Source organism: Schistocerca cancellata, chromosome 8, assembly GCF_023864275.1.
Source record: "Schistocerca cancellata isolate TAMUIC-IGC-003103 chromosome 8, iqSchCanc2.1, whole genome shotgun sequence".
Taxonomy (NCBI): domain Eukaryota; kingdom Metazoa; phylum Arthropoda; class Insecta; order Orthoptera; family Acrididae; genus Schistocerca; species Schistocerca cancellata.
Window position 1 is genome coordinate 24,984,861 of NC_064633.1, and position 24,373 is coordinate 25,009,233.

The 24,373-nt window shown below is 48.3% G+C and overlaps 1 protein-coding gene across 1 annotated transcript; it reads left to right on the forward strand.

The window, feature by feature from the left end:
• Positions 1-744: 744 nt before the first annotated feature.
• Positions 745-12,693, forward strand: LOC126094999 (axoneme-associated protein mst101(2)-like). Its single transcript, XM_049909655.1, has 2 exons — positions 745-2,631; positions 12,580-12,693. Exons 1-2 carry the CDS (start codon positions 745-747, stop codon positions 12,691-12,693), a joined length of 2,001 nt encoding a protein of 666 aa, XP_049765612.1.
• Positions 12,694-24,373: the final 11,680 nt, after the last annotated feature.

Sequence of the window (24,373 nt, forward strand, 5' to 3'; positions counted from 1 at the left end):
TCACCCCTCCCCGGGCCTGGCCTTTACCAGGGGGTACGCGCGTGCCTTACATGTCTATCCAGGGCGGGGAATTACGCGTTACCCCGTCACCGGCTATGCGTGCGAACGCGTGGGTCGGTCTTCAGGCACGCACAGGGAGGAAGGAAGAAGAGGAAAAAGAGAGAGAGGGAGAAAGAGGACAGACTGTCTCAAACGCCGAGGCGGAGACCAGTGAAGGTAAGGAAAACAAGGCAATGAGAAGGTAAGGAAAACAAGGCAATGAGAAGGCAAGGAAAACAAGGCAATGAGAAGGCAAGGAAAACAAGGCAATGAGAAGGCAAGGAAAACAAGGCAATGAGAAGGCAAGGAAAACAAGGCAATGAGAAGGCAAGGAAAACAAGGCAATGAGAAGGCAAGGAAAACAAGGCAATGAGAAGGAGGCAAGGAAAACAAGGCAATGAGAAGGAGGCAAGGAAAACAAGGCAATGAGAAGGAGGCAAGGAAAACAAGGCAATGAGAAGGAGGCAAGGAAAACAAGGCAATGAGAAGGAGGCAAGGAAAACAAGGCAATGAGAAGGAGGCAAGGAAAACAAGGCAATGAGAAGGAGGCAAGGAAAACAAGGCAATGAGAAGGAGGCAAGGAAAACAAGGCAATGAGAAGGAGGCAAGGAAAACAAGGCAATGAGAAGGAGGCAAGGAAAACAAGGCAATGAGAAGGAGGCAAGGAAAACAAGGCAATGAGAAGGAGGCAAGGAAAACAAGGCAATGAGAAGGAGGCAAGGAAAACAAGGCAATGAGAAGGAGGCAAGGAAAACAAGGCAAGGAAAACGAGGCAAGGAGAAGGAGGCAAGGAGAAGGAGGCAAGGAGAAGGAGGCAAGGAGAAGGAGGCAAGGAGAAGGAGGCAAGGAGAAGGAGGCAAGGAGAAGGAGGCAAGGAGAAGGAGGCAAGGAGAAGGAGGCAAGGAGAAGGAGGCAAGGAGAAGGAGGCAAGGAGAAGGAGGCAAGGAGAAGGAGGCAAGGAGAAGGAGGCAAGGAGAAGGAGGCAAGGAGAAGGAGGCAAGGAGAAGGAGGCAAGGAGAAGGAGGCAAGGAGAAGGAGGCAAGGAGAAGGAGGCAAGGAGAAGGAGGCAAGGAGAAGGAGGCAAGGAGAAGGAGGCAAGGAGAAGGAGGCAAGGAGAAGGAGGCAAGGAGAAGGAGGCAAGGAGAAGGAGGCAAGGAGAAGGAGGCAAGGAGAAGGAGGCAAGGAGAAGGAGGCAAGGAGAAGGAGGCAAGGAGAAGGAGGCAAGGAGAAGGAGGCAAGGAGAAGGAGGCAAGGAGAAGGAGGCAAGGAGAAGGAGGCAAGGAGAAGGAGGCAAGGAGAAGGAGGCAAGGAGAAGGAGGCAAGGAGAAGGAGGCAAGGAGAAGGAGGCAAGGAGAAGGAGGCAAGGAGAAGGAGGCAAGGAGAAGGAGGCAAGGAGAAGGAGGCAAGAAGAAGGAGGCAAGGAGAAGGAGGCAAGGAGAAGGAGGCAAGGAGAAGGAGGCAAGGAGAAGGAGGCAAGGAGAAGGAGGCAAGGAGAAGGAGGCAAGGAGAAGGAGGCAAGGAGAAGGAGGCAAGGAGAAGGAGGCAAGGAGAAGGAGGCAAGGAGAAGGAGGCAAGGAGAAGGAGGCAAGGAGAAGGAGGCAAGGAGAAGGAGGCAAGGAGAAGGAGGCAAGGAGAAGGAGGCAAGGAGAAGGAGGCAAGGAGAAGGAGGCAAGGAGAAGGAGGCAAGGAGAAGGAGGCAAGGAGAAGGAGGCAAGGAGAAGGAGGCAAGCAGAAGGAGGCAAGCAGAAGGAGGCAAGCAGAAGGAGGCAAGCAGAAGGAGGCAAGCAGAAGGAGGCAAGCAGAAGGAGGCAAGCAGAAGGAGGCAAGCAGAAGGAGGCAAGCAGAAGGAGGCAAGCAGAAGGAGGCAAGCAGAAGGAGGCAAGCAGAAGGAGGCAAGCAGAAGGAGGCAAGCAGAAGGAGGCAAGCAGAAGGAGGCAAGCAGAAGGAGGCAAGCAGAAGGAGGCAAGCAGAAGGAGGCAAGCAGAAGGAGGCAAGCAGAAGGAGGCAAGCAGAAGGAGGCAAGCAGAAGGAGGCAAGCAGAAGGAGGCAAGCAGAAGGAGGCAAGCAGAAGGAGGCAAGCAGAAGGAGGCAAGCAGAAGGAGGCAAGCAGAAGGAGGCAAGCAGAAGGAGGCAAGCAGAAGGAGGCAAGCAGAAGGAGGCAAGCAGAAGGAGGCAAGCAGAAGGAGGCAAGCAGAAGGAGGCAAGCAGAAGGAGGCAAGCAGAAGGAGGCAAGCAGAAGGAGGCAAGCAGAAGGAGGCAAGCAGAAGGAGGCAAGCAGAAGGAGGCAAGCAGAAGGAGGCAAGCAGAAGGAGGCAAGCAGAAGGAGGCAAGCAGAAGGAGGCAAGCAGAAGGAGGCAAGCAGAAGGAGGCAAGCAGAAGGAGGCAAGCAGAAGGAGGCAAGCAGAAGGAGGCAAGCAGAAGGAGGCAAGCAGAAGGAGGCAAGCAGAAGGAGGCAAGGAGAAGGAGGCAAGGAGAAGGAGGCAAGGAGAAGGAGGCAAGGAGAAGGAGGCAAGGAGAAGGAGGCAAGGAGAAGGAGGCAAGGAGAAGGAGGCAAGGAGAAGGAGGCAAGGAGAAGGAGGCAAGGAGAAGGAGGCAAGGAGAAGGAGGCAAGGAGAAGGAGGCAAGGAGAAGGAGGCAAGGAGAAGGAGGCAAGGAGAAGGAGGCAAGGAGAAGGAGGCAAGGAGAAGGAGGCAAGGAGAAGGAGGCAAGGAGAAGGAGGCAAGGAGAAGGAGGCAAGGGAAAGAGTAAGGAAGAACAAAGAAAGGAACCAACCAAAGGAAGGAAGAAACGAGAAGAAGTGAAAAACCAAAAAGACCACAATTATAGGTCGTGGAACCGTCCGTCTCCGGACGCAGGCGCCAACTACCCCCGTGAGGGGGATGGACTCCTTTTAGTCGCCTCTTACGACAGGCAGGAATACCTCGGGCCTATTCTAATCCCCGGACCCGCAGGGGGGGAGAAGGATCGCGTTTTTCTGCTGCAGGAACAATTTTGCTAGTCACCTGCCCAACCATCACATCGAAGTTACCATGTGGGGGAGATTCAGCGGTGGCAGCAGAGCTAAAAGTTCCCTAGCCCGCCTTGTTCAAAGCCCATCTGGGCAGGCATCCATGTGCCTGGCGCTGGGGCAGTGACAGGAAGATGGGATGTGGTCACTACCACACAGGTCGTTATGTGCTCTCCAGTGGATACATGGGATTAGTCCTCAGCTGCAAATTGATAAATCAATGGGCAAGTAACTACCATCGGCCACAATGAAATGTGTGGCGGCCCCAGTATTTAAGAGGCAGAGGTTGAATTGCGACAGTAAAGTTTCTACATCTCTGCCTCGGCCCATAAGCATGGTACCATCCTATAAGGGGTTATGGGCATTGAAATCTCCCAGAAGTAGGTAAGGTTTAGGGAGTTGATCAATCAGTGCAGCTAATACATTCAGGGGTAGTGCACCATCTGGAGGAAGATATACATTGCAGACAGTTATTTCCTGTGTCGTCCTCATTCTGACAGCCACCGCTTCAAGAGGGGTTTGAAGTGGCACATGTTCACTACAGACCGAGTTTAGGACACCTGACACTATTATAATCGCTACAGTTCCTGTAATATCTCTTATGGCCACAGAGGGCAATGCCAATAGCAGGTGTAAAGCTTAACAGTTGTCATCCTCCAATGGAATTGTGGCGGTTTTTTAAACCGCCTGGCTGAGCTACAGCATCTTGAGACTGGAAATGCATGAAACATTCAGTTAGGCTTCAGAGTCAACTGCTGCCGCCGATTTATTACCTGAGCAGTCTATATCCATTGTGTCTGAGATCTAGGTCCTCAGAAGACGCCAAAATCTCCATCCCATTCTCAGCCACAGAGCTTGTAGGTAGCGGTGGTGTGGGTGCCATCGCAATTTCCTTGGTCTTAGGTGTTTTCTATTTGCATTCATCTCTCTGCTGCTTGAGTTTCCCTGGCTGGGAGGACTTCACTGATTCAGTCTCCGGGACTGAGGATGAGTGTGAAGCCCTATAACCAGCTGCTTTTGGGCTCTTCAGCCACTGGTGGGCGTCGTCTTTCCCACTAGCAGAAACCTGGGAATTGAGTGACAAGGGCCCCTTTCCTAGCGAGAGGAGCCGAAGACGACTTACAGTTCTCCGTCTTAGAAGTGTGGATGGACATCCCTGTGGGTTGGGGGAGGGGGGGTGTTGCTTCCGAAGTAGGTGGTGGAGGAACAACAGGGAAGGAAATGACCCCCACCATGAAGGGGCAGGTGTAGTTTACTGGCTCAGAGGTGACCTGGGTAGGCAGAGCTGATGGTGCCAGGACTGTTGTAGTGGCTGCGTTATACGACGACATACACAGATGATGCAGGTATTCACATTTTCTATTAGCCTCAATGTAGGTCAATCTGTCCAGGGTCTTTTACCCCATGATTTTCCTTTCTTTCTGGAGAATCCTGCAGTCAGGCGAGCAAGGCAAATGGTGCTCTCCGCAATTGTGTACACATGAAGAATAAAGATGTAGAATGTCAATAACGTGTCATTTAAAAAACGTGAACAGTGAAAGAGCTTCACGTAATACGTGCAAATTTAATAGCTTCATTTGATCGAGAACTTAACAGCGCTGCAAAATACTATTTACAAGAAACATAAGTGAGTTCACTTACCATGGCTGTCGTGCTGCACGATGTGATCAGTCTTGTCTCAGTCTTTTGAGTGGATTGTTTGTTAAAAACTCTCCCGAGAGGACAAGGAACCTCTGACAACACAAAAGGCTACTCCAGCTACTTACACAGTAGCACTAACACAAATGAACTACGCACGCTGATACACTCGACTGTTTAATATCGACAAGCGCAATCGGCAACTGTCACAGAAATAAGCAGAATGAAAACGTGAACAGTCTTCACGTACAAAATACAGAGGCATTATTACTTTTCAGCACCCCCTGGTAGCTATTATATTATTGGAGTGCTATAAACTAGAGATAAAAACCGAATCCTTAATTTTGTGGTTGCTTTAGGTTGAAAAATTGATACCACCAAAAGTAACGGTAAGGGGGTGGGAGGGAGGGGCAGTGCAGAGGGGGGAAGTTGTTAACCTGAGACCTGTCGCCAGGCCCGTCTCTTTCACCTTGGCAGTCTTTCCTGGGGACAATCAGACTGATTCCTGCTGCAGCCTCGACCGCGTGTCAACCGCGAACTTCTACTCTTCTGCCTTCATTACTATTTTTCGGTCTTTGTTGAAAGTCCACGTTTATTACAGGAAGTACTAATGAGAAAATACAAAAACCGGTTATTTCAGAAACCGGTACTAATGAGAAAATACAAAAACCGGTTATTTCAGAAACCGGTCATTCTGAACCGTTTTAATATCTGGGTAAACTGAAGACGAAAAGAACCGGTGGAGCCGATAGCCCGTTGTTTCAGCGGTAAACAGCAGCCCCACTTCGACTCAGCAGCTCTCTGCCTTATGAAATTTCAGCCAAACAAAATATTTCGAGTTTTTTCTTTTGTAACCAGTGAATAGCCTACTCTTCGCAGAATCTAACACCCATGTATGAAACAGCTTTAAACGTCTGGTTACCGGGAGTTAACGTGTTGAAACATTTAACATTAAGTACGTAAAGGAGAAAAAGTTTACAAGAAGTTTGATAATTAGAACTCAGAGATATCCAAGTAACTTTTAACCTAATTTCACACATTAGACGAGTATGTTCTGGGTAGTTTGCGCTCCCTTTCAGGAAAAACTAAGTTTCTCACGCATCCCAAGTGCGTATGATGTCAAGTCTCCTGAACTGTGTGTCTTAACGCAATTGAGTATATCTGCAATCTGTCTGTAAAACGTGATCAGTGATGCAGAAGTAACAAACCGTTATGCATGATGCAGTAGTCTTACTACATGAACAGGGAAAAAGTAATAACCGGCAAAGACGAAAGGAACATTTTGTATAGGCTTGAAATTGTGCTTAAAGTGCATTGCGAAGGGCGAAGGGCGAAGGGCGAAGGGCGAAGGGCGAAGGGCGAAGGGCGAAGGGCGAAGGGCGAAGGGCGAAGGGCGAAGGGCGAAGGGCGAAGGGCGAAGGGCGAAGGGCGAAGGGCGAAGGGCGAAGGGCGAAGGGCGAAGGGCGAAGGGCGAAGGGCGAAGGGCGAAGGGCGAAGGGCGAAGGGCGAAGGGCGAAGGGCGAAGGGCGAAGGGCGAAGGGCGAAGGGCGAAGGGCGAAGGGCGAAGGGCGAAGGGCGAAGGGCGAAGGGCGAAGGGCGAAGGGCGAAGGGCGAAGGGCGAAGGGCGAAGGGCGAAGGGCGAAGGGCGAAGGGCGAAGGGCGAAGGGCGAAGGGCGAAGGGCGAAGGGCGAAGGGCGAAGGGCGAAGGGCGAAGGGCGAAGGGCGAAGGGCGAAGGGCGAAGGGCGAAGGGCGAAGGGCGAAGGGCGAAGGGCGAAGGGCGAAGGGCGAAGGGCGAAGGGCGAAGGGCGAAGGGCGAAGGGCGAAGGGCGAAGGGCGAAGGGCGAAGGGCGAAGGGCGAAGGGCGAAGGGCGAAGGGCGAAGGGCGAAGGGCGAAGGGCGAAGGGCGAAGGGCGAAGGGCGAAGGGCGAAGGGCGAAGGGCGAAGGGCGAAGGGCGAAGGGCGAAGGGCGAAGGGCGAAGGGCGAAGGGCGAAGGGCGAAGGGCGAAGGGCGAAGGGCGAAGGGCGAAGGGCGAAGGGCGAAGGGCGAAGGGCGAAGGGCGAAGGGCGAAGGGCGAAGGGCGAAGGGCGAAGGGCGAAGGGCGAAGGGCGAAGGGCGAAGGGCGAAGGGCGAAGGGCGAAGGGCGAAGGGCGAAGGGCGAAGGGCGAAGGGCGAAGGGCGAAGGGCGAAGGGCGAAGGGCGAAGGGCGAAGGGCGAAGGGCGAAGGGCGAAGGGCGAAGGGCGAAGGGCGAAGGGCGAAGGGCGAAGGGCGAAGGGCGAAGGGCGAAGGGCGAAGGGCGAAGGGCGAAGGGCGAAGGGCGAAGGGCGAAGGGCGAAGGGCGAAGGGCGAAGGGCGAAGGGCGCTGTCTCTGGATGTTAAAGAAGTGTTGCGTCGCACCACAGAAGTAGCGTCACAGTTGTCAGAAATATAGTAACCTGAAACTGTAGTATAGAATAGATATAACACAATTTATGAGTGGATTGAAACCTGGATGACTGCGTGTAAGAACCCAGCCATAGACCTCGTGTAACAAAAAAGGCGACACATTTCTATTGATCCATGGTTAAAACTATGATGATGTGCCCACTGCAATCATAACTCACGATGATGTTGAGTTAACACATGAACACATTGGGGGTTGTTTGATGTGGAGCTCCATAATCAACAATGGCCTTTGTGCATGTGCAAGTGTTTCGGAGCACACTGTTGGAACACTGTAGTATGTCGTCGGATCTGCTACAGCTCGCTGCCTGTCCTGGATCACACAATGCCGCATCCTCCAACCCCTACATTTCGTGGTGAGACGTGGTCATCCGGTACCACACGGCCTATTCTTTATTTCACCGTCCTTCAACCACTTGCCGCAAGTGCTCAGGACAGTAACACGCCAACAGCGACCAGCTTCGCCGTTTCAGACAGTCTCGTTTCCGACTGCATCGCCACAAATATGTGCCCTTTTGCTCGACTTCCTCATTTGTGGCCCTTATCTTCGCTGTAGTGACTGCTCATTCGTCGCCCTTCCGCTTAGATTCTTTCCTTACTGGGTCACGTGCCCGCAGCACCACCAGGAGGCATTCAACATCGTTGTGGGCAGTGGTCATAATGTTTTGGTTTATCAGTGTATGCTTATAAATCCTCACATTTATTCTGTAGCCATTCCTGCTTAGATAAAATGCAAAATGGCTACGTTTGTATTCCCTTTTACCTTCATTTACAGCATTTTATATTCTCTCTTTTTATCAGTTAAATGCATTACCTCCTGTGTTATCGAAGAATTTCTACTAGGCCCAGTCTGTTTAGCAATTTGATTCTTGCTGCCTTCACTACCAAAGCTACCATTTCTATATTCCTTTCCCCCGTTCTAGACAGCCGTTGCCTAATGTTCCCTCTCGAACTCTCAACAAACTCTGGTTCTTTGGACTTATCCAGGACCCTTCTAAGTAATTTCCTACCGTTTTGCAATTTATTCAGTTTTAAGCCACAGTCCATAAACAATACATTGTGGTTAAAATCTACACTCCTGGAAATTGAAATAAGAACACCGTGAATTCATTGTCCCAGGAAGGGGAAACTTTATTGACACATTCCTGGGGTCAGATACATCACATGATCACACTGACAGAACCACAGGCACATAGACACAGGCAACAGAGCATGCACAATGTCGGCACTAGTACAGTGTATATCCACCTTTCGCAGCAATGCAGGCTGCTATTCTCCCATGGAGACGATCGTAGAGATGCTGGATGTAGTCCTGTGGAACGGCTTGCCATGCCATTTCCACCTGGCGCCTCAGTTGGACCAGCGTTCGTGCTGGACGTGCAGGCCGCGTGAGACGACGCTTCATCCAGTCCCAAACATGCTCAATGGGGGACAGATCCGGAGATCTTGCTGGCCAGGGTAGTTGACTTACACCTTCTAGAGCACGTTGGGTGGCACGGGATACATGCGGACGTGCATTGTCCTGTTGGAACAGCAAGTTCCCTTGCCGGTCTAGGAATGGTAGAGCGATGGGTTCGATGACGGTTTGGATGTACCGTGCACTATTCAGTGTCCCCTCGACGATCACCAGTGGTGTACGGCCAGTGTAGGAGATCGCTCCCCACACCATGATGCCGGGTGTTGGCCCTGTGTGCCTCGGTCGTATGCAGTCCTGATTGTGGCGCTCACCTGCACGGCGCCAAACACGCATACGACCATCATTGGCACCAAGGCAGAAGCGACTCTCATCGCTGAAGACGACACGTCTCCATTCGTCCCTCCATTCACGCCTGTCGCGACACCACTGGAGGCGGGCTGCACGATGTTGGGGCGTGAGCGGAAGATGGCCTAACGGTGTGCGGGACCGTAGCCCAGCTTCATGGAGACGGTTGCGAATTGTCCTCGCCGATACCCCAGGAGCAACAGTGTCCCTAATTTGCTGGGAAGTGGCGGTGCGGTCCCCTACGGCACTGCGTAGGATCCTATGGTCTTGGCGTGCATCCGTGCGTCGCTGCGGCCCGGTCCCAGGTCGACGGGCACGTGCACCTTCCGCCGAGCACTGGCGACAACATCGATGTACTGTGGAGACCTCACGCCCCACGTGTTGAGCAATTCGGCGGTACGTCCACCCGGCCTCCCGCATGCCCACTATACGCCCTCGCTCAAAGTCCGTCAACTGCACATACGGTTCACGTCCACGCTGTCGCGGCATGCGACCAGTGTTAAAGACTGCGATGGAGCTCCGTATGCCACGGCAAACTGGCTGACACTGACGGCGGCGGTGCACAAATGCTGCGCAGCTAGCGCCATTCGACGGCCAACACCGCGGTTCCTGGTGTGTCCGCTGTGCCACGCGTGTGATCATTGCTTGTACAGCCCTCTCGCAGTGTCCGGAGCAAGTATGGTGGGTCTGACACACCGGTGTCAATGTGTTCTTTTTTCCATTTCCAGGAGTGTATATCTGCCCCTGGAGATGTCTTACAGTTTAAGATCTGGTTCCGAAATCTGTCTTACCACTATATATGTAACTCATCTGAAAAGTTCTGCTTTCTTCACTTAACCCATTCCATACTCATCTAATACATTTCCTTCTCTTCCGTTTTCCTACTATGTAATTCCAGTCCCCAATTGCAACTAAGTTTTCGTCTCCCTTTACTATCTGAATAATTGCTTTTATCATATCTCACTTTTTATTTCTTTGTCTGTGGAGCTACTTGGCATATAAACTTTTGTTACAGCAGTAGGTTTGAGCGTTATGTATCTCTGTTACCATGATTGTATTGTTTTATTTTCAGGGCGCAGAAGCAACTGGGGTCATACGCGCCTGTTACGGCGTCAAGTCAGGCGAAAAGTAGTCAATCGCACACTGACCAGACCTCCCTCCAGGACGACAACGCGACAGCAGTGGCCCCTACACGAAGAGGACATAAGCGCCACACCCGGCTGGTCGCGGCCCAGCTGAACAACAGAATCAAGATTATACAATGAAGGCTTTCACGACCGGATGGTACTGTTGTTGATAATTCTTCCAGGTTATATGGCCGTGGTCCATGGAATTATTCTATTCCTAACGTTTCGTCCAATACTACATTGGACATCCTCAGAGGTGTGGCTGGTCCTGCTGAGTCCTGCCGACTGACGAGTCGGGCGTGAGAGAGCGGCCTAAATACCGAGGAAAGTGGACGTGGTCTAGCTTGCACATAGTAGCAGAGAGAAAACTAGTCAAAGATAAAATGTAACTATCGATAATAGTACGTCATAGATAAAAATCGCTTATCGATTCTGTAACGCCACTGTCCATATCTCGCTTAATTTCAAGTCCTCTTTTCTATTAAAATTATCTTCATGTTTATAAATTTCAATAGCCTCCCTATACAGTCGTGGATAATAGTTCGTGGTAGCACTTAAAACTGTAGTTTCAGCAAACTTCACTATGTGGTCACCTGACTGAAGTGCATATTGCGCAACGGCCGATTTATCTATTTTTCCAGTCCTTCAAAGACTTTTATGCTCCTTTACCGTCGTATTCACACTTCTTTTCGTAGTACCAATATAGACCTTGCCACAAGTACACAGAAGACCGGGCTATTTCGTTTCTCGATGTGATAGTCATGAGACAGACCGATGGCAGTCTAAAACAAAGTGTTTCGGAAGAGCACACATACTGATAGATACTTACATAAGAACTCCATCACCCACAACAAAAAGAGGTGTAATCAAAAGTTTAGTGGACAGAGCAAAACGGATTTGTACGCCGGAACATCTGGATACGGAACTGAATCATCTGAAACTGGCCTTCGAAAAGAATGAGTACTCAAACAAAGAAATTAATAGAGTTTTAAGACCTAATTACAGCAGGCCAAAGGACAAGGATGGTACACAGCAATGGAAGAACACAGTGTCTCTACCTTTTAGTAGTAAGGTTACAGATCGAATAGGCAAAATTTTGCTGAAACAAAGTGAAACCAGTATTCAAACCCACCAGGAAAATAGGACAAGTACTTCGTTCTGTTAAAGATAGAAGGCCACCATTATCTAGCGGTGTGTATAAAATTCCGTGTACTTGTGGCAAGGTCTATATTGGTACTACAAAGTGTGAATACGAGGGTAAAGGAGCATAAAAGTCTTTGCCGATTGGGAAAAATAGATAAATCGGCTGTTGCGGAACATGCACTTCCCTCAGGTGACCATGTAGTTAAGTTTCCTGAAACTACAGTTTTAAGTGCTTCCACGAACTATTATCCACGACTGTATAGGGAGGGTATGGCAGTCGTTGAAAAACATCTCTGCATCAGAAAGTATACGATCTATGATGCATATGTTTCAAATTTGAACGCGCCACATTGTTTAGTATTTGTTTGGGAGCCATGGATAATAAACGTTTGAGTGAATTTGTGAAAATGGAGAAAACTAGGCATCGTTATGTCACACTATTTTTTTTGAAAGGCCTCAGCGCAACCAATATTGAAGCTGAGATAGATGTCTTCGGCAGAGTCTGCTCCTTCGTTGACAACAGTAAAATATTCAGTAGCTGAGTTTAAACGAAGCTGTACGAGCTGCCAAGACGAGCATCAGTGGTCGACAAAATGAGGTGAAGAAAATCCACAAAGCGGTACGGATGACCGCCGACGAAGTGTGCGAGCTAGCAGACATAGCAGGCATTTCAAGACGTGGGGTACACCGCATATTATCTGAAAATTTGGACATGAAAAAACTGCAACGTTTGTGCCGCGTTTACTCACACTCGAGCGAAAACAATGTCGTGAAGACGTTTCAACTGAGTGGTTAGCGAAGTTTCGAAGTAACAAAGGTAATTTTTTGCGTCGTTTCATAACCGTGGTTGAAACATGGGTCCACCAATTCACTCCCGAGACAGAACAATCAAAGCGATGGACAAATTGGAGAACCTAATTCAAAGTAGGCAGAGACCGTTTCATTTGCATGCAAGGCCATGGCGTCGGTCTTTTTGGGATGCGCGTGGGATAATTTTCATTAACTACCTTGAAAAAGGGAAATCTATCAACGGCGAATATTATGAGAACTTATTGCAACGTTTGGGCGAAGAAATGAGCAAAATCGGCCGCATTTGGCCAAGAAGAAAGTGTTGTTCCTTCAGGGCAATGCACCAGCTCGTAAGTCCGTTATTGCAATGGCCAAAATAAATTATAGTTTGAATGCTACCTCACGCACCCTATTCGCCAGATATAGCCCCCTCGGATTTTCTGTTCCCAAACTTAAAAAAAAATGGCTCGGTGGTCGAAGATTTTCAACAAATGAAGACGTGATGTCGGCAGTTAATGGCTATTTTGAGAAGTTACAGTTCTCATTATAAAAAGAGTAACTTATTGAATATCGCTTAAAGGAGATTATGTTTAAAACCGCATTTTTTTCTAAAATTTGTGGTTTCTTTGTAGGGTCAGGTACCTATGGGACCACCCACTTACGAATGTCACTCACGATGGGGAACACCAGCAGCGAGGAAGGAAATAACATGGGGTCTCAGTGTGCCACCACGCGATCTGAGCTAACTAAACAAGCGACCAGTGAAACGTCAGCTGAACTTTAAGTTCATTCGAAAAAGCGTTTTACCCACTTGTCAGTAGAGATAGCTGTTGTGGACTGGCAAGACAGCCAATCCACTATGAAGGAAGCCGAAAGGCACGCGTTCAAGCTCACGCAGGCTGGCGTGAGGTCTGGAACAGGTCAGGGAAATGAGACTAGCAAAAATAGTACGTGGCTGCTGGAATACTTAACTTTAATCCATAGTTGGTGAACATCGCTCTTGACGGTACATGTTTTACAGCATCAATAGTAACTGGTAATGGCGCCTTGCTAGGTCGTAGCAAATGACCTAGCTGAAGGCTATGCTAACTATCGTCTCGGCAAATGAGCGTAATTTGTCTGTGAACCATCGCTAGCAAATTCGGCTGTACAACTGGGGTGAGTGCTAGGAAGTCTCTCTAGACCTGCCGTGTGGCGGCGCTCGGTCTGCAATCACTGACAGTGGCGACACGCGGGTCCGACGTATACTAACGGACCGCGGCCGATTTAAAGGCTACCACCTAGCAAGTGTGGTGTCTGGCGGTGACACCACAATAGCAACTTCAAAGTGCTATCAGTGCAATGCTTTTTAGTTTTATAAAATATAAGCGGAGCAGATAGCGTCCATATAATGAGTATAGCATTCCATTTTAATTGTATTAATTTATAATACTAAATATTGTTTTATAGTCGCTGTTTTAGCACGTTAATTGCCGACAGCAGTGTCTGTACATAACTTTAAACCCTCTATCGATGTTGTCCCAAAGTGGCCGCACCTTCGGCATCAAAACTTTAATTTTCGCTGAAGTTTATAACATTTGTGCAGCGATCAGTTAGGCTAATTTACTCTAATTTCCTTTCCTATTGCCTTTTCGGAGTGGTAATATTTTTATTAGTAATGCCACTTGGAAAACGTCATTTATACCCAGTAAGTAACTGTACGAACGAAGCACTTAAGCAATAGTAGCAAAATTTTCAAAATAATGTAGGCATCATTATCTCCTTTTAAGGAAGGAGGACGTAATTTTGTGCTAATACGCATTTGATTCTTGTGGTAAACTGACTTTATTAAATTTTGTCAGTAATGTATTCATGATTTCTAACTTTCTGGTTTCTAATCTATCATAAAATGGTTTGTACATAAACTCAGTTGTCTTAACGAATTTTGCCGCCCTGTAGGATAAATTCAATGCCCCCACCCCGTACAGCTACATTGTTGTTGTTGTTGTGGTCTTCAGTCCTGAGACTGGTTTGATGCAGCTCTCCATGCTACTCTATCCTGTGCTAGCTGCTTCATCTCCCAGTATCTACTGCAACCTACATCCTTCTGAATCTGCTTAGTGTATTCATCTCTTGGTCTCCCTCTACGATTTTTACCCTCCACACTGCCCTCCAATGCTAAATTTGTGATCCCTTGATGCCTCAGAACATGTCCTAGCAACCGATCCCTTCTTCTGGTCAAGTTGTGCCACAAACTTCTGTTCTCCCCAATCCTATTCAATACTTCCTCATTAGTTATGTGATCTACCCATCTAATCTTCAGCATTCTTCTGTAGCACCACATTTCGAAAGCTTCTATTCTCTTCTTGTCCAAACTAGTTATCGTCCATATTTCGCTTCCATACATGGCTACACTCCATACAAATATTTTCAGAAATGACTTCTTGACACTTAAATCTGTACTCGATGTTAACAAATTCCTCTTCTTGAGAAACGCTTTCCTTGCCATTGCCAGTCTACATTTTATATTCTCTCTACTTCGACCATCATCAGTTATTTTGCTCCCCAAATAGCAAAACTCCTTTACTACTTTCAGTGTCTCATTTCCTAATCTAATACCCTCAACATCACCCGACTTAATTCGACTACATTCCATTATCCTCGTTTTGCTTTTGTTGCAGTTCATAACCAATAGATTGTGGTCAGAATCCACATCTGCCCCAGGAAATGTCTTACAATTTAAAACCTGGTTCCTAAATCTCTGTCTTACCATTATATAATCTATCTGATACCTACTAGTATCTCCAGGATTCTTCCAGGTATACAACCTTCTTTTATGATTCTTGAACCAAGTGTTGGCTATGATTAAGTTATGCTCTGTGCAAAATTCTACAAGGCGGCTTCCTCTTTCATTCCTTCCCCCCAATCCATATTCACCTACTATGTTTCCTTCTCTCCCTTTTCCTACTGACGAATTCCAGTCACCCATGACTATTAAATTTTCGTCTCCTTTCACTACCTGAATAATTTCATTTATCTCGTCATACATTTCACCTATTTCTTCATCATCTGCAGAGGTAGTTGGCATATAAACTTGTACTACTGTAGTAGGCATGGGCTTTGTGTCTATCTTGGCTACAATAATGCGTTCACTATGCTGTTTGTAGTAGCTAACCCGCACTCCTATTTTTTTATTCATTATTAAACCTACTCCTGCATTACCCCTATTTGATTTTGTATTTATAACCCTGTAATCACCTGAACAAAAGTCTTGTTCCTCCTGCCACCGAACTTCACTAATTCCCACTATATCTAACTTTAACCTATCCATTTCCCTTTTTAAATTTTCTAACCTACCTGCCCGATTAATGGATCTGACATTCCACGCTCCGATCCGTAGGACGCCAGTTTTCTTTCTCCTGATAACGACGTCCTCCTGAGTAGTCCCCGCCCGGAGATCCGAATGGGGGACTATTTTACCTCCGGAATATTTTACCCAAGAGGACGCCATCATCATTTAATCATACAGTAGAGCTGCATGTCCTCGGGAAAAATTACGGCTGTAGTTTCCCCTTGCTTTCAGCCGTTCGCAGTACCAGCACAGCAAGGCCGTTTTGGTTAATGTTACGAGGCCAGATCAGTCAATCATCCAGACTGTTGCCCCTGCAACTACTGAAAAGGCTGCTGCCCCTCTTCAGGAACCACATGTTTGTCTGGCCTCTCAACAGATACCCCTCCGTTGTGGTTGCACCTACGGTACGGCCATCTGTATCGCTGAGGCACGCAAGCCTCCCCACCAGCGGCAAGGTCCATGGTTCATGGGGGGTACAGCTACGTATCTTTTGCAAATTTCACTCGTTGAATCATAGCTACAAGACTTGCTACTTTCTCATATTACACAGACTGTGTCAAATGAGTTTTTCATATCATTGGCCTACGTCATTAACATCAGAATAAATATGCGAAACGAGTTCATTTTATTTACATACTAACACGCGTTGGAAAAAGAATTGACAATTTTAGGGCGATTTCCGGCCCCCAGTCGAGGAGAAACGACAATTTTACTGCGATTTATAGCTTTCATTCGGAGATGAATGCCAAAATTTTCGTACGATGTTTACTGTGTGCTGTAGTACAGCAGCACAGGATCACCAGCCGTGACTGGCTATAACCTCAATGCAGCGGCGCATTCAAAGGGGAGGACTTCCAAATGTTCAAATGTGTGTGAATTGCTAAGGGACCAAACTGCTGAGGTCATCGGTCCCTAGACTTACACACTACTTTAACTTATGCTAAGAACAACACACACACACCCATGCCCCAGGGAGGACTCTTAACCTCCGGCGGGAGGGGCCGCGCAAACCATGACATGGCGCCTCAAACCACGCTGTAATTACGCGCGGCAGGTGATTTCCGGAACAGACAATTAACAACAGAGGAACATTATGTCGCGCTTTTTCCCTGGTTGCTTACCATCTCCAGTACATCATCTATATTCTCATTGTTAAACCCAACCATATATGGAGGCAAAGTCGGCCAAAAGCGAATCCTCGTTAGCCAACTAATTGTCTATTAACTAATGTTAAAACAGTACAGTAAGTACATTCCGTATTACACTAACATATACAAGATTGGTTTCGTATTTCGATAGATTAATTCACTCCGCCTTGTTGGCGTTGTTGCTAATTGTAACCTAAATTAATAAACTCTTCGTAAAAATTAAGAGACTGCATAGCGTTATCGATCACGTTCTGAATTCAACAGTCACTGACATACCGGAAAAACGAGTGTGCCAGAAGTGGAAGGAAATATATATACGTTATAAAATGCTTTCAGTAAAATAAAATATTATAGAACAGCAAAGTTAGAATTTCATTTGTTTGTTTGTTTGTTTCTTGGTACTTGGTCGAACAAATTTACAATTCATTTAGTTTCGCCAAAAACTGTTTCAAGGACCACAGAAAAGAAAACCTTCTGGGGCTCAGTTTCGTAATCAGAAAATGACGTAAGCAAATGCAAAAAAGAAAAACTGGCAGGTTCTATTACGATATTTTTGACCAAATCTGTAATCTTTGGCCAAGAAACTACCACGTGCTCGACGTCTCGATCTGAAACTATGGAAGCAAGTGAAGGCAACACATGTTGCGTTCCTACTCCTGATGGTCTCAACGAAACATGACACGTGTGATGTTGCTGCTGAAGAATATTCAAGCAGTAAAGCAGCAGTTTGTGAGAGTTTAACACTCAGCGAAAACCCAGGGCTGTGGTTTCTTAATATTACTAGAATCTTGTTAATATTTTAATTAAACGTGATCCTGTTTAAGTACATAATCATACTTATCCAATTAACGACGAGGGAATAAACTTTGCTGACACTTAGTAATATAGAAATATTGCTAACGGCGAAAAGTTAAGGGACTGGCTTCTTTACTCTTTATCAAAGGATTCAGTGTATTATTTCTGTTGTGAAATGTTTGGTAAAAGTGTAAGTAGTCTGTCTGATACGAATGAATTCTCAGATTGGCAGCATTTATCATTGACTTTGAAAATACACGAAACAAGTCATTTCCACAATGAATATTTGAAGTCATTGCTACAGTTGAATAATATGTCACAGACAAAGAACAATGTAAATCAGATGGAACTGAGACTAATAAAGAAGGGAAAAAAGCACTGGTGCGGTGTACTAGAAAGGATTATTACTGTTATTAAGTTCTTGTCACGACAATGTGACTTTTCGCGGTTCATCCAAAAATATGTGAACATTATGGAAATTTTTAAAAGCAGTAGAGATGCTGGCATATTTTGAATCGGTTATGCGGGAACATATTCCTAGAATTGAATCAAAATCTGTCTCAAGTCGGATGAGTATGGCCCACTATTTAAATCACATTCAAAATGAAATTGATTTATTAGACAATGATAAACATATTTTGAAGAAAGTAAGATACTAAATATTGTTCCATCATATTAGACTGCACATCATATGCAAGCCATACAGAAGTAACAGTAATATTTAGGAATGTTTATCGAAACCACACAGACAAAGCAGAGGCATGTGAACATTTCATTGGTTTCTTCCCGATTACCGGTTCAACTGGCGAGGGTTTGTTAAATCTCGTTTTGAATTTACTTTCTTAATTGAACCTGGACATTCAAAACTTGCGCAGACAGGGTTATGTTAATGGCTCTAACACGCGTGGAAAACCACGGACTGTAGAAAATTTTGGATTTCAATAAGCGTGCATTTTACGTTCCCTACTCAGCTCATAGCTTGAACTTCGTGGTAAATGATACAGCAAAATTTCTCACGAGACCAATTTTCCTCGACATTCAAGAAATTTACGTCTTTTCAGCATCTACAATTAGGAGGCCAATCATTTACAAACACTTACCAGAGCTAAGAGCTTTAAGAGCTACGAGATGGTCTAGCAGAATTTTAGCAACCTAGCCCTTACGGTTCTACACAGAAAACTTATTTGATGCTCTGTTGGAAATTTAAGAAGCCTCTTCTAGCTGGGATTATACCACCACTCTCAAAGCAAAGTCACTTGCTTTAAAAATTCAAATTTATAAATTCATTTGTTCTTTTGTAATTTTGTACGATGTTTTGAGCGAAATTAATTCTTTAAGTGCAATGATGTAAAACCCACGATTAATACTCAGATATGCATCAATTTGTTAAAGAACTTGATTGACGAATTCAAACAATATCGCACAGATGAAAACTTTTAAGTAACTTTAAAGGAAGCTACCAATGTGTAAACTAAATGCGGAAGCAAGTTTCTCTCCAGTAAATATACTTCGCCCAAGAAGAATACCGGCTCAGTTTCAATATGAACATCGTGACAAAGTTTTGTTAGAACGCAAAACGAATTACAGAGAAGAGTTTTTTCCGAATTCTAGACCAGACATTAATATGCTTAAATAGATCTGAACATGAAGTTTTCGTTTTTTTTTTCAGTAGTACATTATTTAGTTGCACTAAAGAAGAACTGATGAAACGTTGTAAATATTTGCATATGAAACTTACAGACCACTTCAGAAATGAACCCGACATTGACGGTACTGATTTTACGGTTACATCTCCTAGAAAATCAGTCTTGTGGTCCATATAACATTCTTCAATATCATTTCAAAAATGATTTAATATCAACGTTTCCCAACACACCAATAGAGCTAAGAATATTTGTAACTCTGCCAGTCACAGTTGCATCCGGTGAAAGATCATTTTCGAAATTAAAATTTATAAAAAAATTATCTACGATCAGCAATGCATAAACAGAGGCTTATTGGCTATCATTTCAATAGAACATGAGATCTTAGTTTAGGTACTAAACAGACAATAGAAGATTTCGCAATTATGAAAGCAAGAAAAGTTCTATTTGTATGAGCATATGTAAGTGTCGAAGAAACTTTCATTCAAGTCAGCAAACAAGATAGAATTATTCTTGGAGTTGCCAAGAGTGATGCTCATATATAATAGTTAATGAATTAGTATGTAAATGGATTTTTCTGTTGTAAAAATTAATATTAAAGAAATTCTATATCTTGAAAATGCCTATTACAAGTCTTTAATACGAGTGTGAAAAAAAAAAAAAGCTTTGTATGTGGACTGGTGCCGGGAGGGGGGGGGGGGGGGGCAGCAAATCTGGTTCACACGCGGTCGCTAAGGGAGCAAGCAGCGGGCGTGTTCCCTGTCCTCTTCCCGAAAATGCTGAGAACATATTGTGCTATGTTTGGTCGGTTTCCAAACTTTCCTACTCACAGCCTTCACAAGGGAGGTTTACGAGTTGGATGGATAAGAAATCAGAAGTACAATAAGATAAATGAAACCTCTAAAGCAAAAATAAACAGCGTACGTAACTACTGCTGATCAAACAAAAATTTAACCATTCAACGAATCTAAACGGGCGAAAAACATAACATATAGATTGATTTTCCTATTTACTATCAAAATATTCGCAATGAGCATACTGTTGTGTTAGTTCTATCAGAAAAGTTTTAATGAGCGAACATTAGCTATACATAACGTTCATTTTCATTTTGTATGCATCACCCGTTTAAAAAAGAGCTTCACGTAATACGTGCTTATTTAATAACTTCATTTGATCGGGAACTTAACAGCGCTGCAAAATAAGATTTACAAGAAACATAAGTGAGTTCACTTACCATGGCTGTCGCGCTGCACGACGTGATCGGTCTTATCTCGTCGTTCTGAGTGGATTTCCCACAGCAGCACTAACACAACTGAAATACACACTGATACACGGTACTGTATAATATCGCAATCAGCAATCGTCACAGAAGGAAGCAGAATGAACCACTGCGCTTCGTTTCGTCGGTCGCGGCAGTGAGCCAGACCACGTGACTCGCCAGCGGCGCCTCACTGAATGAATACGGCCCTACGTACGCACCAGGCGACCGACCGACTAATTGGACGTGTTTTGACCGACCGACGGACTTCCACTGCCGGCCGTGTGGCCAGCCGACGCCCACCTACTCGGCCCAGTCCGCGTGTGCAGTGCTGTCGTACCAATCGCGCGTGTTCTGTCACCGCGCACGGGATTAAATACTGTTGCGATACACGTGACAGGGCGGCATCAGAGGGTTGGATCCCCTCATTCGACGGCGTCAGATTGCAACGCCTGGGCTACTCTCAGGTTGTAATCTCCGTCTTCGAAGATTGTGTCCGTCTGTCTGTCTGTCTGCCTGCCCGCCGCTTACTGCTGTAGCTGTTCGTCCGTCCGTCCGCCTGCCTGCTCGCTGTCCGCCGCCGCCGCCGCTACCGCTGCTGCCTGCTGTCCGTCCGTCCGTCTGTTCGCCGCCGTCCGTCTGTTCGCCGCCGCCGCCGTCGCCGCCGCCGCCTGGTCGCCGCCGTCGCCGCCGTCCTGACCCTGGTCTACGGCCGTCTTCGTCTTCATCCGTCTTCGTCTTTGTCTGTCCCCAGTTTGTGTCCTTTCCTATTCGTTCTGTTCGTTATTGTTTCTCCCTACCGTCATGTCCGCCACCACCACCACCGCCACCGCTACCACCACCGCCATAGTTTATACTTCCCCTTCCGCCGCCTCCATCACTATCACATGGTGTGCCCAGTCCCACCCCCCTCCTTCCATCCCTCCTCTTCTCACTCTCCCTTCGCCCTCACTCTTTGTCGCCCCCTCTCCAGCTTCTTCCTCCCGCTCCTCTCGATCTGATCCTTTCCCCCCACTCCCCCAGCCTGTCACTGCAGCTCCGGCTCGGGTGGTGGCCCGTCGGGCCACTGTCCGTGCCCAGCTCTCCCCGTCGCCTTCGCCATCACCGCCGCCACCGCCACCGCCACCGCCGTTGTCGCCGTCGCCTTCGCCTTCACCGTCACCGTCACCATCTCCGGCGCCGACTCCGGCCCCGGGACCTGCCCCTCCCCGCAACATTCCAGTTGTTCCCATCCCCCACACCTCCTCCGCCGCCGTTAAGCGCCCCAGTGGCACCCCTGCCTCGTCTGCTCGAAAAGAGGCTCCGCCTCGTCCCCCTTCCCCCAACCCTGATGTCGTGGATGTCTCCCCGCCCGTCCCTGCTCCCTCCTCCTTCTTCTCTACCCCCTCCTCCTACCGCTACCTCCTCTCCCGTCCAGATCCCTCCCTCCTTGAAGCCCGGAACCACACCCTCTTCCTTCGCCAGAATTGTCCTGGTGCCCCCATCTCCCTCCTCACTCCTCGCCGTGATTCGGTACTCGTCTCCTCCCCTAGCCCTACTCTCCACACAGACCTCCTTTCCCGGAACCCTGTCATCCGCTTTGGCCCTCATGCCTCTCTCACCCCTGCTCCCTCGCCACCTCCCTCCCGCCAATCCCAACATCCGCGTCGCCCGCCGACCCTCACCGCCGTGATCACTCGGTTCAGTCACGTGATCACGGAGGAGGAGGTGTTGGCGGAGCTTCAGGCCCATCAACATCTGGAGGCGCGAGCGGTTCTCCGGATCCATAACGCTGCCGGCCCCACCCGCCTTATGCGGGTTTTTTCTGAGCACGCCCCCTCCATAGACCGTCTCCTGAAGGAGGGTGCCCTCCTTTTTAACCAGCGTTATAAGGTTGACCCCTCCCGTTCCCCTCCTCAATCCCTGCGCTGCCAGAGGTGTCTGCGCACCCCACAGCTGAGTGCCGTGAGGCCCCCACCTACCCGCATTGTAGGCAAGCGCACTTCCTCAGGCAGTGCCCTAACCTCCAATCCCCTCCTTCCTGCAATACCTGCAATCTCCCCCATCCCACCTACTCCCAAAAGTGTAAAGCCCGACCCCCTCCGACCACTCCTGAACTCACTGTCCCTGTCCGTCCCCTGGACGCCCCCACCCCTCCTGGAAATTCCCTTCGTCCCCCCCCCCCCACCGTTGAGGACATCATCAGGTTCCTCACCATCGTCCTTCAAAATATTCATCCCTTTCAGCGCCCCCACACCCTCCAGCAGATCTCCCTTGCCGCCCGTTCCATATTCCAACTCAAGATGTATGCCACCTACTCCAACAACCAGGCCCACTTCACCTTCTCCCGTCTTGACACCCTCGTTTAAATCCCTGTCATGGCGCAACAGCAATGTATCCTTTTCAACAATATCCACTCCCTCTCCGCCAACAAGAACCTCTTCCTGCACACCCTTGCCACCCACCGCGTGGATGCCTTCCTCCTCAATGAAACCTTCCTCCAACCCCACCACTCCATCCACACCTCACCCTATCTCCTCCACCGCTCCGATAACCCCCTCCCAATTGCGCGTGGCGGAGTTGCCATTGGTCACCACCGCCAGATCCCCGTTCGGCTCCAACCTCTCCTTCCCGACCCCACCGAACACCTGATCCTTAGTCTCTTCTTCCCCGGCCTTACCGTTACCTGCGCCACCATCTATGTCCGCCCTAACGCCCCTCTTCCCTTCGACTTCCTCTCCCACATTGACTGTACCTTCTCCTCCTACGTGATCGCCGCCGACCTAAACATCCATAGTCGTTCCGCCGCCCAGTTATGGCAGTGGCATCGGTTCCTCTCCTCCCTTCAAGGCGACCTCATCCCCATCCCCCAGCACACCCGTCCCGAATCCAACTCCACTCCTGATGTTATCCTCTCCTCCCCCAACCTCCTTGGCCGCATAACGGTGGATGTCCTGGAGCCTATTGGTAGAGACCATCTTCCTGTCCTCCTCACCGTTTCAGACGGTCGTCGCCCCGACCCTCGTACTGACCCTCCCCCTAAGTATGTCCACGACTATTCCCGTGCTGACTGGATTGCCTACCGGGATACCCTTTCCACCCAGGTCGACAGCCACCCCTTCACCTACCACCACCCTGACGATGTCACCCATGCTGCCTCCTTTCTCCAGCAGACCTTGTGGCCCACGTCCCTACTGTCGCCATCCACCCCCACCATCCTACCTTACCCCCACAGGTCGTTCTCTTCCACCGTGAATCCCGTCGTCTCTACCGTTCCTTCCTCCACACGCGTGACCCGGACACACTACGACGCCACCGGCAACTCCAGCGACACATTCGTAATTTGCTCGCGGCTAAGAACCGCCGGGACTGGCGACAGACATGCACCCGTTTAAATGCTACCCTACCAATCAACTCGTCCAAGTTCTGGTCGGCCTTCTGTCGCCTTACCGGAACTAAACCCTCCCCCTATTATCCTCTTCTCCATGATGATCACCCTTTCCCTGACACCCTTAGTAAGGCCAATCACTTTGCCTCCTACCTCTCCAATGTATTTTTCATCCCCGATGATCCCCGGTTCGATTACTCCCTCTTCCCGGATGTCCGCGATCGAACTGACACCTCCCTCCCTCCCCTCGCTCCAGTACTTGGACAACATTGCCCACACGGAACTCAATGCCCCTATCACTACACAGGATCTCATTGCTACACTCCGCACAAAACGCAACACCGCTCCTGGTCACGATCGTGTCACCTACCGTCACCTTCGTTAAGCTCCTGTCTCTTTCCTCTCCACCCTGGCCAGGCTCTACAATGTAGTCCTGTCCACCGGTTACTACCCCGACCTGTGGAAAACCTCCCATATCCTCATGTTCCTTAAACCTGGCAAACCGCCGTACGCCATCTCCTCCTACCGTCCCATCAGCCTTACCTCGGTCTTCAGCAAGGTCCTGGAATCTATCCTCACCCGACGCATCCACCAGCATCTCCGCCAGCACCGCCTCCTTCCCGTTACCCAGTGTGGCTTTCGGCCGTCCTTCTCTTCCGACGACCTTCTCCTTCACCTCACTCATCTCCTTTCCGAACAGCTTAATTCCCATCGCTCCGCAATCTTCCTCTCCGTGGACCTCGAACGTGCATATGACCGAGTATGGCATTCCGGTCTCCTCTTCAAGCTCCAAACCTTCGCCCTTCCCATTAACTACGTCCGTCTGATCGGCTCCTTTCTCTCCCGCCGTCCTTCCTACGTCACCATCCATAACACCGATTCCT

Coding starts and splice junctions, on each gene's coding strand:
- LOC126094999 (XM_049909655.1), top strand. CDS start 745: ATGAGAAGGAGGCAAGGAAAACAAGGCAATGAGAAGGAGGCAAGGAAA. Junction 2,632..12,579: donor AAGGAGGCAAGGAGAAGGAG/GCAAGGAGAAGG, acceptor GTTTCTTTGTAG/GGTCAGGTACCTATGGGACC.